Raw genomic sequence first — 14,049 nt, 5'->3', positions numbered from 1 at the left:
GAAGTCAAAGTAAACGCCATCTCGCAGAGTAACTTCGATCAACTCACTGTAATAGAGCCAGTCCGCGATAGGATTCACAGCGACGCCGCATTTGAACACGTTCTCCTGGTTCCCCAGCACCATGGCGGTCACGTATCCACCGTATCCCCATCCCCACACTCCAACCCTCGTCACGTCGAGGTACTTCAAGGTCTTCAGCAGGTGTCTCAACACGGTCAGCTGATCCTGAACCTCGACTCCGCCGATCCTCCTGAAGAGATCCCTCTTCCCTTGACCTCTGGCGCCTCTGACGTCCAGCCTGACGTACACCACGTCGTTGTGGCTGGACATGTAGGTGCCCCAGTCGATCTTGAAGCGATCCGTAACGGCCTCGCTACCTGGCCGACCGTTCACCTCGACCAAAACCGGGAAAGCTGCGTCCCTCAGCTCCTCGCGCCACGAAGGGGGCAGCAGGAGCTGCACCTGAGCCTTCCAGCCTTGAGGCAGCGGCACCTGAAGAGACAAATTGCGAAATTGTACGTTTGAATTGGACCGGTGAAGGATTAACCTCTTAGGCACGGCTGAATATTGCGCGAGGCTGTTTCTCTGTACGGCAGAGTTCTGTGCGGACAATGCTGTTTTCTACGCGAGTGGAATGAAGTTTATAATTTAATCATCGAAAACGCGCCACTATAGTGGCTCCTTCGCTACCAATATATCATAGATCATACCCAATTGTATTACTAATTATTAAAGTAAACTGTTGAAGTCAAATTATGTGTATATCTTTCAGAAAAATTATAATTTAATCATCGAAATTTTTCTGAAAGATACGATACACATAATTTAACTTTAACAATTTACTTTAATAATTAGTAATACAATTGGGTATGATCTATGATATATTGCTAGCGAAGGAGCCACTATAGTGGCGCGTTCAGAAAGATGACATCCGCGAAAGCCACTATAGTGGCGCGTCGTGCCCAAGAGATTAATCGAGAGGCTAGATACCTCGAAGCTTCTTCGAGTCGGCAACGCCAGCTGAGACAGCTTATCCCCTCGCTGGATCCTGGTGTCGTAGAGCAAACGGAGCATCTTGTGCGAGCTCATCAAGTGAATACCTGCCAGAGGAAGGCCCGGGCCTTCGCAGTGGAGAACATAGTAACCCTGAGTGTCGTCGCCGATCGCCGGACTGACGGATGCGCTGAAGTGCGTGCAGTTGGTGTAATAAAACCTATCACGAGGAGTACTTTAGTGATCGTGACGGTGATCTCGAGCGTCGATCGTTTACCTGCTGCTCCAGAGCACTTCGCCGAGGTCGCAGGTCACGCAGAGCGGTTCCAGGCGACGGGGATCGTCGGCAGTGGGGTCGCGGACCACGTACAGGTGTCTCTGGCCTGGCCTTCTTTCTCTGGTGCCTAAATAGTACACCAGGTGGGCTTTGGTGTCCCAGGCTAAGATCTCGCTTACCTAACAGTGGAAAGAAGGATCTTCGATAATGGAATTTTCGAATGGATCAGTTAGAGATGATTGGAAATATTATTTCTAGTATAAACGTGTTACAAGGGATAATTATTTAAATGGGTAACGATTCTGTTATCTGAATGAACAGTCTGTTATTCTCGTATCAGAAATTGCCGAGGAATTGATCGAGTAATTCGGACGAGTCGCTGACCTCGTAACGACCGTGCGAGAGCACTGCTATCCTCTGCTGGGTAAGGGTCACGTGTTTGATGTGAGTGAAATGTTCTTTGTCTCCTTCCTGAACGGAAGCTAATAATAAGAAACTGTCGCCGTCGGGGGCGAATAGAGGATGAGGTTGAGCATCCAGCCACTGTCCTTCCGGCGCTCTCTCCGAATGGGTTTCCTCGCATTCCCACGAAGGTGCGCGACAGGCAGACACCAGCGAAAGATTCTGAGACCTTGTCATCCAGACGACCGCGACTTGGGTGGAGTCGTCGCCCACCCAGCCGGCGGATATTAGGTAGTACTCCCTGCGAACAGCGAAGATCACATAGTAGATCGCGTTCAACTGGAATTTCGAGTATTCGATTCAGATTCGAAGTATTAGGTTCTACACTACTATCAATCTTTATTATCATTACTATTATGTTAATCTTATATATTCCTGACGAAACCTGCTTCTGATTCCATCAATTCTACTTAGAAATTAGTTGGCAGTTAACATCTTCAACACGTTGATTAGACACCTAACAATATCGTTCCTCACCTAACATTGTTAATACTTTCATTCAATTAGGCTAATTAGTAACAGCGTTATGTCAATATATCAATTTTCTACAGTTTCCGACCAGACCTCTTTCTGAATCCATTTCCTTCAATTCTACTTAGAAATTAGTTGGCAGCTAATATCTTCAACACGTTAATTCACCTAACAATATTCCTCACTCAACATTGTTAATATTTTCATTCGATTAGGCTAATTACTAACAGCGTTATATCAATATATCAATCTTACATAGTTTCCGACAAAACCTCTTTCTGAATCCATCAATTCTACTTAGAAATTAGTTAGCAGTTAACATCTTCAACACGTTCATTCACCTAACGATTCCTCACCCAACATTGTTAAAACTTCCATTCATCCAAGGTAACGTACTACCACTGAATCCTCACGAATCCAAAGCAACTCCACCTCGGTAAACAATTACAGCTGACTGAATCAGAACCGACATTCCATGCCAACAGTGACAGCAATGTTCGCAACTATCGAATCTCTCCCTTTGTGCCGAGCACCCGAGCGGTGCCGAGCATCGCTCCACCGTGAAGCACTTACTGTCCATCCAAGGCAGACGGTGGCTTCAGCCTAGTCCTCGAGCTGACGGTGGCGTTCGTAGTCCCGGTCCCGTTCGAGTTGGTCGTGTTGGCGAGCTCCAGCAGCCAGAGTTCGACCTCCGGGTTGTTCGATCCGGGGGTTGGGTATCTGACGGACTTGGAGGGCGGGAATGATCCTCTTCTGGTCGCGGTCAGCGGGCTGGAACTGGGCCCGTCTTGACCTGGCTGTGTGCCAAACCATGGGAACTCCAAGGCAGTGACCTTAGTGTCGTTGAACGCGGCGTAGAGGAGATGCGTGCCGTCAGGGCTCGGCCAGGCGGCCTCGGGCCGCGGCAACACCTCCTCCTGGTAGAGCCAATCGGGCACACCGTTGTAGATCACGCCGGGAACACCTGTGTCGGTCAGTCGTGCGTCCTCGGACGCGGACGGCGCCATTCTCACGTAAATGTCGTTCTCGGATATCATCAGGAGACCGGACGTGTTGCCCAGCCAGGCGGCGTGTTGCAGTCGCGACTGCTGGATCCTTCGCGACATGTGCAGCCGGAGCGGCGTGTGGTGGCTACGGGATATTAGAAATCGTCAGACTCGGGCTATATTTCTTCTTGATTAACGGACAGGTGATTAGGATGACGAATTTGCTTTCAGAACGCGGATGGAAGTTTGACGATGAAGTGATCGAGATGACATTACTCACTCGTTCGTGACGTCGTAGACTGTGTAGAAAGCGCTGAAGGTATTCCTGAACACCTGAAAAGCAATCATTGTTTCAATGATTGTCGTATGGAATTTAGAGATGGGCCCGAGACTATGAAAGCTTTTCTACATTTTCTTGCATTAAATTCGAGAAGTTCAACACTAGAACTACCGAGCATTTAATACGATTAACATGTAATCCGTATAAAAATTGTAATAGATTGTCAGTTTTTTAAACATTATAGTATTCAAATGAAACTATTTTCAAGATCACTTCAATTATTGAATGCGTTTAAGACACTAATAATTGCGAAACAGAAAGATCAAAACCAGTCATTTTGAGTAGTTCTAGTGTCAATATTATAATTCTCAGCTGCACACAGGATGATTCGAAAGGGGCGAAGGATCTGCATTGCAATCTGCAGAGCTTCGTCCGTAGAACGCTTCTCGCAACGCTGCACAGCTCGAAACTTTTTCGTCCCCTGTCGGAATCATCCGGCAACCGCAGCGTCCCTTCGTCTCGTTCGACGCAATTAGCGGTAAGTGGTCTAACGAGGGCCACCGAAAACGTACCCGCGGCTGCGCTACTCACCGGCTTGACATTGTGCTTGAACAACACGTAACGCAGGTCGGCGCTGCACTGGTATCCTTGAACGTTCAGCTGCCTCTGAAAATAAAGTCGCGAGAGATTTACGGTTCCGTGTATCTTCCGTTTACTCCGCGCCGGCGGCGCAAGAATTTTACGCCGGCGTTAACGCCCCCTATCGCTCGACGCTCATTCATCCCGTAAATTCGAACAATTTCGAAGTTCCGTCGCGTCGAAAACGTCCCGCTCCCATTTTTTCCGTGCGACTCACCCTCGGCTCGCGCGGGAAGCTGCTCCGCCGCGACCGACCGTGCTTTTAACACATCGTCAGTCGACGACGTAGTTCAACGTCATTCTGTATTTACGGACGGCTTTACGCGTATTTTATATTTCCCAGGGCTTTTTCATCCCGATTTATGATCACTGCGGCCGTCTGAAAATAAATGTACGTCTATCTCGTCGCATTGTTATTAAGCTTATTAAAGTTCGTTGTTATCGAATGAATTTTAAGTTCTACATTCCAGTTTATTAATAGAGATGTATATTTGTTTACTCCTTGGTATTTTAATTTCGATGTTTCTATATCTTCTACTCTCTTCAGTTTAATTTTTGACGTCTATGGTTGTTTCTATTCGAAACCAGCAATTGTATGTTAGAAGGCAGTCTGAATTGTTGTTATTAACCCTCTATGGGCCGAATTTTTGTTCATGATTATAACAAAATCTATACAGTACAAAATTAATAATCCACATATGAATACGAATTAACAATGTGTTCAATAGTTTCCATAATTCTATCAAACGAATACATTTTGTAACTTTCAAGTTACAATGACGTTAAACTTTCATTTTAAGTTAACTGATTACTTAATTTTATTCGTCACTTCGAGTGCAAAAGGAAATAAATCAACAAGATGCCAATATACTGATATGTAACTTTAAAGTTATATGGGCCTACAGAGGGTTAAAGTTCGTTGTTATCGAATCACTTTAATTTTAAGTTCCACCTTCCATTTTATTAATAGAGACGTATATTTGTTTACTCCTTGATATTTTAATTTCAGTGTTTCTATATCTTCCACTCTCTTCAGTTGAATTCGTAACGTCTACGGTTGTTTCCGTTTGAAATTGTACGTTCCCTTATATTCCAAGTTCAAAAATTATAGACACTTGTTTAACTGTCTCGCGTCAGAGGTACCAACTGCAGCACTAAATCATCCATCGCGAAACAACGGTGCATCCGCGGGACGATTCGCTGCGAATACTAACGAGTCATGTGGACAACATCAATCACGCCCTTTAATTATACCCGCCGAACGATCCTGGTCATTATGAATTACGTTATTATACTATTATGCACCGGCCAGGCGGACGTTGATTATCGCGCCGTGTTCGTAGTTCATTACGCATGCATTAAATTCCGGCGAATCTCCGTGCAACCGGTCCCGAACATAGCATCGGGATTATCTTATTCGACGGTACGTGTTCGTTCGATGCCTTTGAATTGTTTGGCTCAACGGATTAAAAGCGTTCACAAGCGGATATCTGTCGGACGACGCGCGACGCGACTCGTCGCGCTTTTACTTGGGACGCCGGTGCGGCGAATGTTATCGCTAGACGAACGTTTATGCTGGTTCGCATGTTCATCTGCGGGTAGAAAGTTACCCGGAATTTTGGCGCACGATCTAGAGCTTTCATTATGCTCGTGATTACCTTACGAACAGCGTCAACACTAAAACTACCGAGCAATTCAATCGACTTTTTAAAATTTCACTATAGAAACTCCGAGAGTGCATCTGTTCAGACTTTGATTTATAATTCAATTCGCGTAGTAAATGAATTTCTTTAATAATTCAGACATTTGTCACCTTTCTAATAATTACAAAAAGATGGGTCATTTGACCCGTCCGGTACTTTTCCGGAAACGGGATAGTAAGTTTCTCGGATTTAAATTTAACCTAGAGTAATTTGCTTTTTATCCGAAACCCGGAATATTTTATTAGATAACAGGTAATTACGAGGGATTCATATCTCCGCGGCTTGATACACGAGAAGGGGAATTCGAGTTACACTGTTTCTCCGCGTGGCGGATTTCTCAAGCTGAAAAATGCAACGAGAATTTCGCTGAACTTCATTAAAATTCCTGCTTCATTCCGTTCTGCACGCCGGCGCGTAGAATGAAACAAAATTCTAGTTTGTAAAAGACCCGGTGGTTTACTTCGCCGATTAAATAAACGTTCCGCGAAGCTGAACGCGCGGAACTGGGTTATTTTGATTGTTAATTACACCGCGGAGTGAGATTTCCAAGCGTTCCGATCAGTTTCTCGCGAACCGTTCGGTACGAGTTCCGGGGGAGTAGTTTCTGCTTCGCGAAAATGCAGATAAACGCATCGGCGACGCTCCCGTGCGCGATATTAACGCGACCGGTGGACATGCATGGAATCGACCAGGCAGCAGTCGATATTTGTTTCTGAAAGGACACCGGGACGAGCGCGGCGTGTCCTGTTGGACGACAGATCGGATCAATGCGGAGTGTCCGTTCATCTATACGGCTGACCCAGGAAGAAACGGAAACGCGGAGTTTTGGAGCCGGGCCACTTTGGGCGGGAACACTTCGATTTTCCTATTCGTCCCTCGTTTCACGAAACTATTACATTGCTCGTAAAATCGTTCTTCTCTTAGAATCTCGATTAATTAACACATCGAATGCCGTTTTATAGAGAAAATACACGAAATGGAAGAAATATATCAAATCATTTGATCGAGTCGCATTATTACTGCAGAATGTCACTGCATTAGGTAATATTATTTATAAAATAGAAATATCTTCTATATATACAATTATAAATATTATTTATAAAATAGTAATATATTCTAAAATAGAAATAATAATCGCTTTATTCAATGAACTGTAGTAACTCGATTTCCTTGAGGGTCACCGGTGACCCCCGTGGCATTGAACATATTAAATGACTATTCCCGGAAACTCTCAACATTAATTAACTATTCCTGAACAACATCATTAATGACATCCTTCCAATTTTCGATAAAATTCGATAAAATTCGATACAATTTCAACAACTATAACCTTCCACGTAAAACACACTCAAGATAATCCCTCCGCACGATGTACAAACGAAACACCCTCCATAAAATAGTTTCTCTAATTCCGCACCGAATCTCGTTGGATCTCGGTGTTGCTTCTAATTTAAAAACGTGAGCATTCAAGAATTGAAACAAGAACATTCCACTGAAAGCTCGAATACGAAGCACACCGTTCCGATTGCCGCGCGGAACGGCACTTAACATCGGATCCCTGGTAAAGATCGCATCGCTAACGAACGCGGAATCGAGGGTGGTTTCGATCAAAGCGCGACGGTCCCGTTTTAAAATTATTCCGTGCGTACGAAGCGCCGCGGAATTCGTCGGTCGAGGCCATCGCCAGCGGAATTCCCGTCGGTTTCTGTTTGCCCCGGTCTATCGTTTTTGGGAGCCGCCGCCGCCGCCGCCGCCGCTCGAGGGCACGAATCGTTCCATCGAGCAGAAAATGCAATATTCGAACGGGACGGGGGCAGGGGAGTGACCCCCTTTCCCTTGAATAAACCGGAGAATACCTCGAACTTTGCCTTATACACGGGCCACACTCTTTGTATTATGGCGCGCTGCGGGCTACGCGCTCGCCTCCTTGATGGATAAGGCTCGAAGGGACGCGGCGGCCGTTTGATACCGAGGTTAAGGCTGTTTATTGCCTCCGCTGCCCTTCGCCCCTGTCATTCCGCGTCCACGACTCCTCCAGGAGGACGATTTTTCATCTGCATCGCGTGAAATGGGCTTTGGGGATCGCCTGCTCGTAATTCGTACGATTGTCGGGGAAAACTTACTTTCGACTGTGGCGGGCTACGAGAGGGAAAGGTTTGGGAGTTTAATGAAATTGTTAATCAACTTAACCTGTTAACTGTGTGTTGAGTATACACGTCATTGTGAAGCTTGACGTGATGATTCTTTCATGAATTCTTTATTTTTTCACATGAACATGTAATTCTTCTTTGTTTCGCTGTGATCTTTCATTGAAATATACTCTGCGTGCATTTTTCGATTTTATCGCGCGCAGAACCAGAGGTTTTTCCAACTAAACTCAGTTAACTGGTTAAATTCGACTATTCGTGTAACGAGAATTGAAGGTTAGCAATGTGTTGCTAAGTAGTACCTGTCAAAATTGTCATTTTTCAAACGACAATCAGTTTGTGTAATTAAACTCCGTTTCTGTATTTATGTAACGTTGGAATCGAAACGCCAAATGTCCGTTATCGTTTAAAAAAAGTTCATAATATTCCTGTAATCTAAATAAAAAAGTAACCGTCATATATTTAGCTCTATACTTTACAACTTTCGTCTGAAGCATTTGCTTGCGTCACTCATACTTTCTAAGTTATTGAGTTTTGCCCAGAAATCGGCCGATTGACCGCACTGTGCGGCGCGGCGTCTAGAAACAATTTTGTTTTCTATAAATGGTTTCTCGTATTGCTGTGTTTGTTATGTTGTAGTTGTATTAATAGAACATAACATTAAAATACATACGCGTTTTCTTTTTAATGAGAAAATAAGATCTCATACTAGAAATGACTCGAAGTTGCTCGGAGTGCAAAGGGTTAAATATTGTAATATTTTTGGTGGATCAGTGAAATTGTAATAAGTATGGTACGCTTTATAAAAGGAAGTCTTGCAGGTCAAATATTCGATGACGACGACGATGTACATCTTTCTATTGTTTCTCTAATGAATTTTGTTAGGTTAATCGAAAGACATGGCAAACAGACGGTACTACGGTCTCCAGTTATTCGGATTAATATCCTTAATTGCGATCGTCTGAAGGCTTACGGTTATCTCCGCCATGAATTTTGTTGGAGGCATGTGCTTACTCTTTACGACACCTCAAGCTATTTATGCGTTCAATAGTAGGAGTACTAGATAGGTCGAAGTGATCTGCTATTTATGTTCTTGAACTTTCAACCCTTTTTGCTCTTACGGCGTAAACTCGACATTATAATTATTTACGTTCTATCAATGCGATTATTACGCAAGAAAATATTAAATTGCTAAATTGTACGCAGACACGAGTTCCTTGACAAATGACTGATAACTGATGATTCATTAACAATTTCACTCTCACACTAACAGTTGTAACATGCAGCAAGTAACCCATTCAGAGCTAACTAGAATATAAACAGTTCCTTTAATTATTGAACACAGTTCGCACATTTGGAGCAATCGACAATTTGGAAGAAATCAAAATTTTCCATTTTACTTGAAGTGGAAATTTCATTTGAAGATAAATTGATAATAGCAAAGTAGTTGTTTTGATCCGTGGATAACGAACAACATTGATTGTTAAATTTGTCTAGAAATCATCACGAGTCTCACTCGTCATTGTACAGTAAGGGGTTAACTCGTGAACTTGAACCCGAAGCGTTTGAAAATAAATATAAGAAAGTAAGTTATAATTAATTCACCGCGAATAGTTAAGGACATACATCACATTCATTTTTCTATTGCAACGCGCAAGTGAAATTAACCGAACATTTATCCCATTTAATCGCGGGATGTTCCCTCGAAATTTCGTTGAATTACGATTAATATCGAGCCGACGGTCGCCGGGCCGGCCAGTCCCCCGCGTTTCATTAATTCCGTCGTGCAGCCCGGTAATTCGTTAAAATGGGGTTTATGGTGTGGCCCGTTGCAGGGGCGTCTCAGAATTCCCGTTTTCGCGGCGTTGTTTTGCCGGGACATGTTGATGGCTCGCGTGGGAAATGTCGACGCCGCGCTACGACTGTTACCGGGATATTTTTACTCAATTTTTCACCCGAACCCTTGACGTACGATGACAAACAATGTACCGGGTGGCTCGCGGAAAATGTATTCCGTAATTTACGGTTAAACGGGGCGAGTTCGTTTCGAGGTGCACTCTCGCGCCGCGTTTTTACCCTCCTCGCAGCTGTTTCCCTTAATTTCCGGCGATACGAAAAATATCACCGCATCGGTTTATGTAGAGTTTTATGTAGATTCGCTTTTTGTTCAAGGCCGCTGCGTTGAACGAGCAATTAACCCAGACTTCACTGTATTGTATCTTTTCATTATCATCCATCGGAGAGAATTCATCGGAAGAAAGCGAATAAAAATGGTCTGTACAGTTCTTCGTGAAGATCCGCTCATGGACTGTCCATTTACAGAAATGTCGAAGCACGAAATTCCCGATTCAATTAGGCGTCGGTCGACGCGTATAATTTGACAGTATTCGCGGCGATATTCGCTGAAAAAGACACGATTGGAACGGAAAAGCCATTTAACTCTAATGAATCCGCGAATTAAAGTCCTTAGTCCGACGTACTGAGCACGCGACAAATTGTCCTCCCCCGGCAGAGCAGTGCTAATTATCACGATTTGTTAGGTTCATTAACGAGCCGTCCAATAGACTAATTGCGATATGGATCATAATGCGCAACGTAACGGTACCAGCCGCGGATTAATTGGCAGAGAAACACATTTCTGAATTGCGTAACGATCCGTTCGTGTGTTGCGTGACATGATGGATCATTCGACGGCCGCGATCGATTCTACTACGATCCTGATTGGCTGCGACTTGACTGATTGTCTCCAGAAATCTCTGTTGATTCGGTATCTCGGCGAACCTCGAGAAAGCATAATTAAATCGCACCCTTCGGTCGAAACTTTCGGAAATGAACTTCGACAGAAAAATACGTTCCATGTATGTATTTACAAATTTTGACCTTTGCACTCTATAGGCGTTTCACAATTTGCTACTCAAAATTACGAAGTATAATATTCAATATTAATTTCAAAAAACAGCTTCTTTACCCCTTTGCACTCGGAAACCTTTCACTGTAAATATTCGACGCTTTCCGACATGACTAATAATAAAACACGTGAATCAAGAGACAAAGCTATCTTATAGAAATATATCACACATTGATTATACGAAACTTCATATTGAATATTATAACACTTTGTAATTTTGTTATATCGTATCAAATGAGAGTCACCTCTCGAGTGCAAAGGGTTAATTCACGAACGATTTCTCAAGTCAGCTTCCAGAAATCTCGACTACATTTCATCGCAAAAATTCTGTTTGGTATTTTCGGTGGAAAACTCTTGCAAAGGGTTAACCCTTTCAAAGTTTTTCACTAGAAATATGCAACATTTTCTAATGGGATACAGACGATGTTCTTTAAAACTAATTAACGAGAAAACATACACGAATTAAGGATAGTTATTTTATTTCAATATTACTTAATATTATATGCAAGACTTTATAATTTTGCTTCAAATCAGAGTGACCTCCCGAGTGCAGAGGGTTAAATATACAAACTCTCAACAAAGTAGAAAGTTGAACATATCTATTACATTCCAAATTACTTAAGAATTCTTCAATTCCATATAAACGCGATTAAACTGCAGAAGCTCCTCTTATCTTCAAACAGAAAATTTCACTAAAATCTATCTTCGAGTTTCAGTCATTCCAAGGTTGCTCAAATTTCATCCACACGGTCGTCAATTTCCCATAGAACTTCAACGGGTCAATGACTGCGTAGACCATCGTTTACTATTTAAATCATCGTTCCCAGAGTCCATCCTGGAACACACTTCGTCGCAACGATGGAGCAGCTCGGACGGATATCGGAACGAAACAAACACTTTATTAGTTCCTCCGAAATCTTCCCGTTCCATTGGCAGCCGCGCAGCTGCGCACGCCGCGGAATTATACAGCGAGCCGAGTTCATGAAGATGCATGGAGATATTAAAATTCAACCAACACCGGGCGGCAGGTTATGCAAATCGGCGCTGAAACAATCGTCTCCGGCTCACCCCGGGCAACGCCGGGAATTGCCAAGACAGCCGTTCCCGGACGCACGGGACGCCGGGGAACGGAATCCTCGGCGCGCGCGATAAATATCGACGGGCGAATGCTCGATACGCGTCGAGCTTTTTAAAATACTTGTCCCCGTGTTTCCCGGCGCGAGCGACCGAAATTAATTTTCACGCTCTCCCGCCGGGCCGGCCGACGATTGCTCGTTACACGGCTTTTATCGGATCGCCCGGCGAATTTCCGGCGAGATACCGCCGCGCCGCTTCCCGAAAAATTTGCTCGCGATACACTCTCGCTCGATTGAACACGGCACTCGACTGCCGGCGTTCCGAAACAATTTCGAAAGGTTTTCGCTGGCTGCGAAGTGCTCGTCCCGTTGTCCGATGGAGTGCGAGTTTACCGGTCAGCCGACCTTTTTTCCCGATTCCCGTTCGATTTCGCTAATTTTCGCCGATTCTCCTATCCCCGCGATCTGAATTTTCGTGGTTACGCGAAACGCGAAACACGAACGGAGCAAAGACCGTATGGAAAATGTGTATTTTAGGCGTCTCGCGTTGCGAGCACGGCGATTTTAGAGGAACGACAGTTTTTATCGGATGCTCTGCTAGTTCGAAGTATCGCTTGATTTGATGCAGTGAAACTATAAAATTTGATATTTAACCCTTTGAACTCTGTAGGCTCCAATATTCCACCAGCTCTAATATTAAATATTTTAATGAATTTGAAGAAAACTACCTTAAGATTATTAGATCTTCCAAATATACAAAGTTTGTACTGAGAAGGGAAAGGTCTAAGAAATGTTATAATATTGTTAATTTTCAGTAGGACTACTATCAAAATTGGTAGGAGTTACTGACTTATAACAAAACTATGTGGAGTGCTGAGGGTTAATATTGAACTATGTATAATGCATCGGTGTGAAATATTGGGATAAACAAGTTTCTCACTTCACTTGTGATTTCTCTTTGAGTTCATTTAAAAATCAGCGTCTTCGTCTAGTTAGAAAATGTTAAATATACCTAGCAAAGTACTTCCGAGTGTAAAGGGTTAACATTAACTACCGGTCAGGTGAAAACGACTCATTTCTTCGTTTTGCAATTATTAAAAGGACTACAGATGTCTGAGAAATTATCAAAGAAACTGAATTAGCGATACGCCAAGTGAATTACAAATCAATTAAAGTCTCGGTGGATGCACTTGAAGTTTCTATAGAGGAATTTCGAAAAGTCAATTTAACTGCTCGGCAGTATTAAGGTTAAATCAGTGTTTGTAATTAGATAAAGTTTACTTCTGAACATTTAAAGGCTACTGAGAATGATTATTGGATCTCGGTGAAACAGTTGAAATAATATCGCAGCAATTAGAAACATCATGCAATATTTCCCTGTTATTAATAAATGTCGCAATAGTGTTGGAATAAATAGTCCCGATAAATACCGGGAGTCGTTCGAAATTGTTCGAATACAGTCGTCTACGGAGACAGTGTCTATCCAGCGGTTTCGCAGTTCGGTGAAATTAACTCGCAGATCGATTTCACTGTTTTCACGGGAAATTTGCGGTAACATGATACTTACGAGCGTGTGATTGGAGACAAGAAGGGACACGGAATTGTTATTGGTGTCCAGGAGAGTGAGGGAGCCGTCGTCAGCTTGGTAGACAAACTTGTCGTGGGAAACCCAGGTCGGTGTTAACCTGTGCGGTGTCAGATCATCACGAAGGCACTCGTCTAACGTGAGGCGCCTGCCGCTCCAGTACAGCAGCTCGTCGACGTACCTAAATTCACGTCCGGCGTACTCAGTTACACGTATAATTACACGTTAAATATTATTCATAGCCCGCAGAACTGCTCGCTATAACAATAATCCTACGTTCTTCGTGGAAAACTCACCGTTAACGCGTTCCCCGCCGAACTTTACGTGTTAACCAGTTAACTCTGTTTGACGAATATACACGTCATCGTAAAGCTCGACATGATAATTCTTTCATGAATTATTTATTTTTTCATGTAAACATGTAATTCTTTGTTTCGCTTTGATCTTTCATTAACCCTTTGCACTCGGAAGTATTTCTAACGACATACTTAATATTCTCTAACTACACAAAGACAATGGTTC

General features: G+C 43.4%; 1 protein-coding gene across 9 annotated transcripts in view; it reads right to left on the bottom strand.

The window, feature by feature from the left end:
• The window catches only part of LOC116435083 (A-type potassium channel modulatory protein DPP6), a 165,449-nt gene that overhangs the window by 3,354 nt on the left and 148,046 nt on the right, over positions 1-14,049 (bottom strand). For all 9 annotated transcript variants that reach the window (XM_031994261.2, XM_031994258.2, XM_031994253.2 and 6 more), the window contains 8 exons: positions 13,510-13,708; positions 4,061-4,135; positions 3,470-3,522; positions 2,777-3,334; positions 1,655-1,973; positions 1,271-1,449; positions 991-1,213; positions 48-492 (listed from right to left, as the gene is read on the bottom strand). In XM_031994261.2, coding sequence (XP_031850121.1) covers positions 48-492; positions 991-1,213; positions 1,271-1,449; positions 1,655-1,973; positions 2,777-3,334; positions 3,470-3,522; positions 4,061-4,135; positions 13,510-13,708 — 2,051 coding nt within the window. The remainder of the gene's footprint in view (positions 1-47; positions 493-990; positions 1,214-1,270; positions 1,450-1,654; positions 1,974-2,776; positions 3,335-3,469; positions 3,523-4,060; positions 4,136-13,509; positions 13,709-14,049) is intronic.

This window comes from Nomia melanderi, chromosome 4 (assembly GCF_051020985.1).
Source record: "Nomia melanderi isolate GNS246 chromosome 4, iyNomMela1, whole genome shotgun sequence".
NCBI classification, from domain to species: Eukaryota; Metazoa; Arthropoda; class Insecta; order Hymenoptera; family Halictidae; genus Nomia; species Nomia melanderi.
The sequence above is the reverse complement of the archived record's forward strand: the minus strand, read 5'-3'. Positions and strand labels throughout refer to the sequence as shown.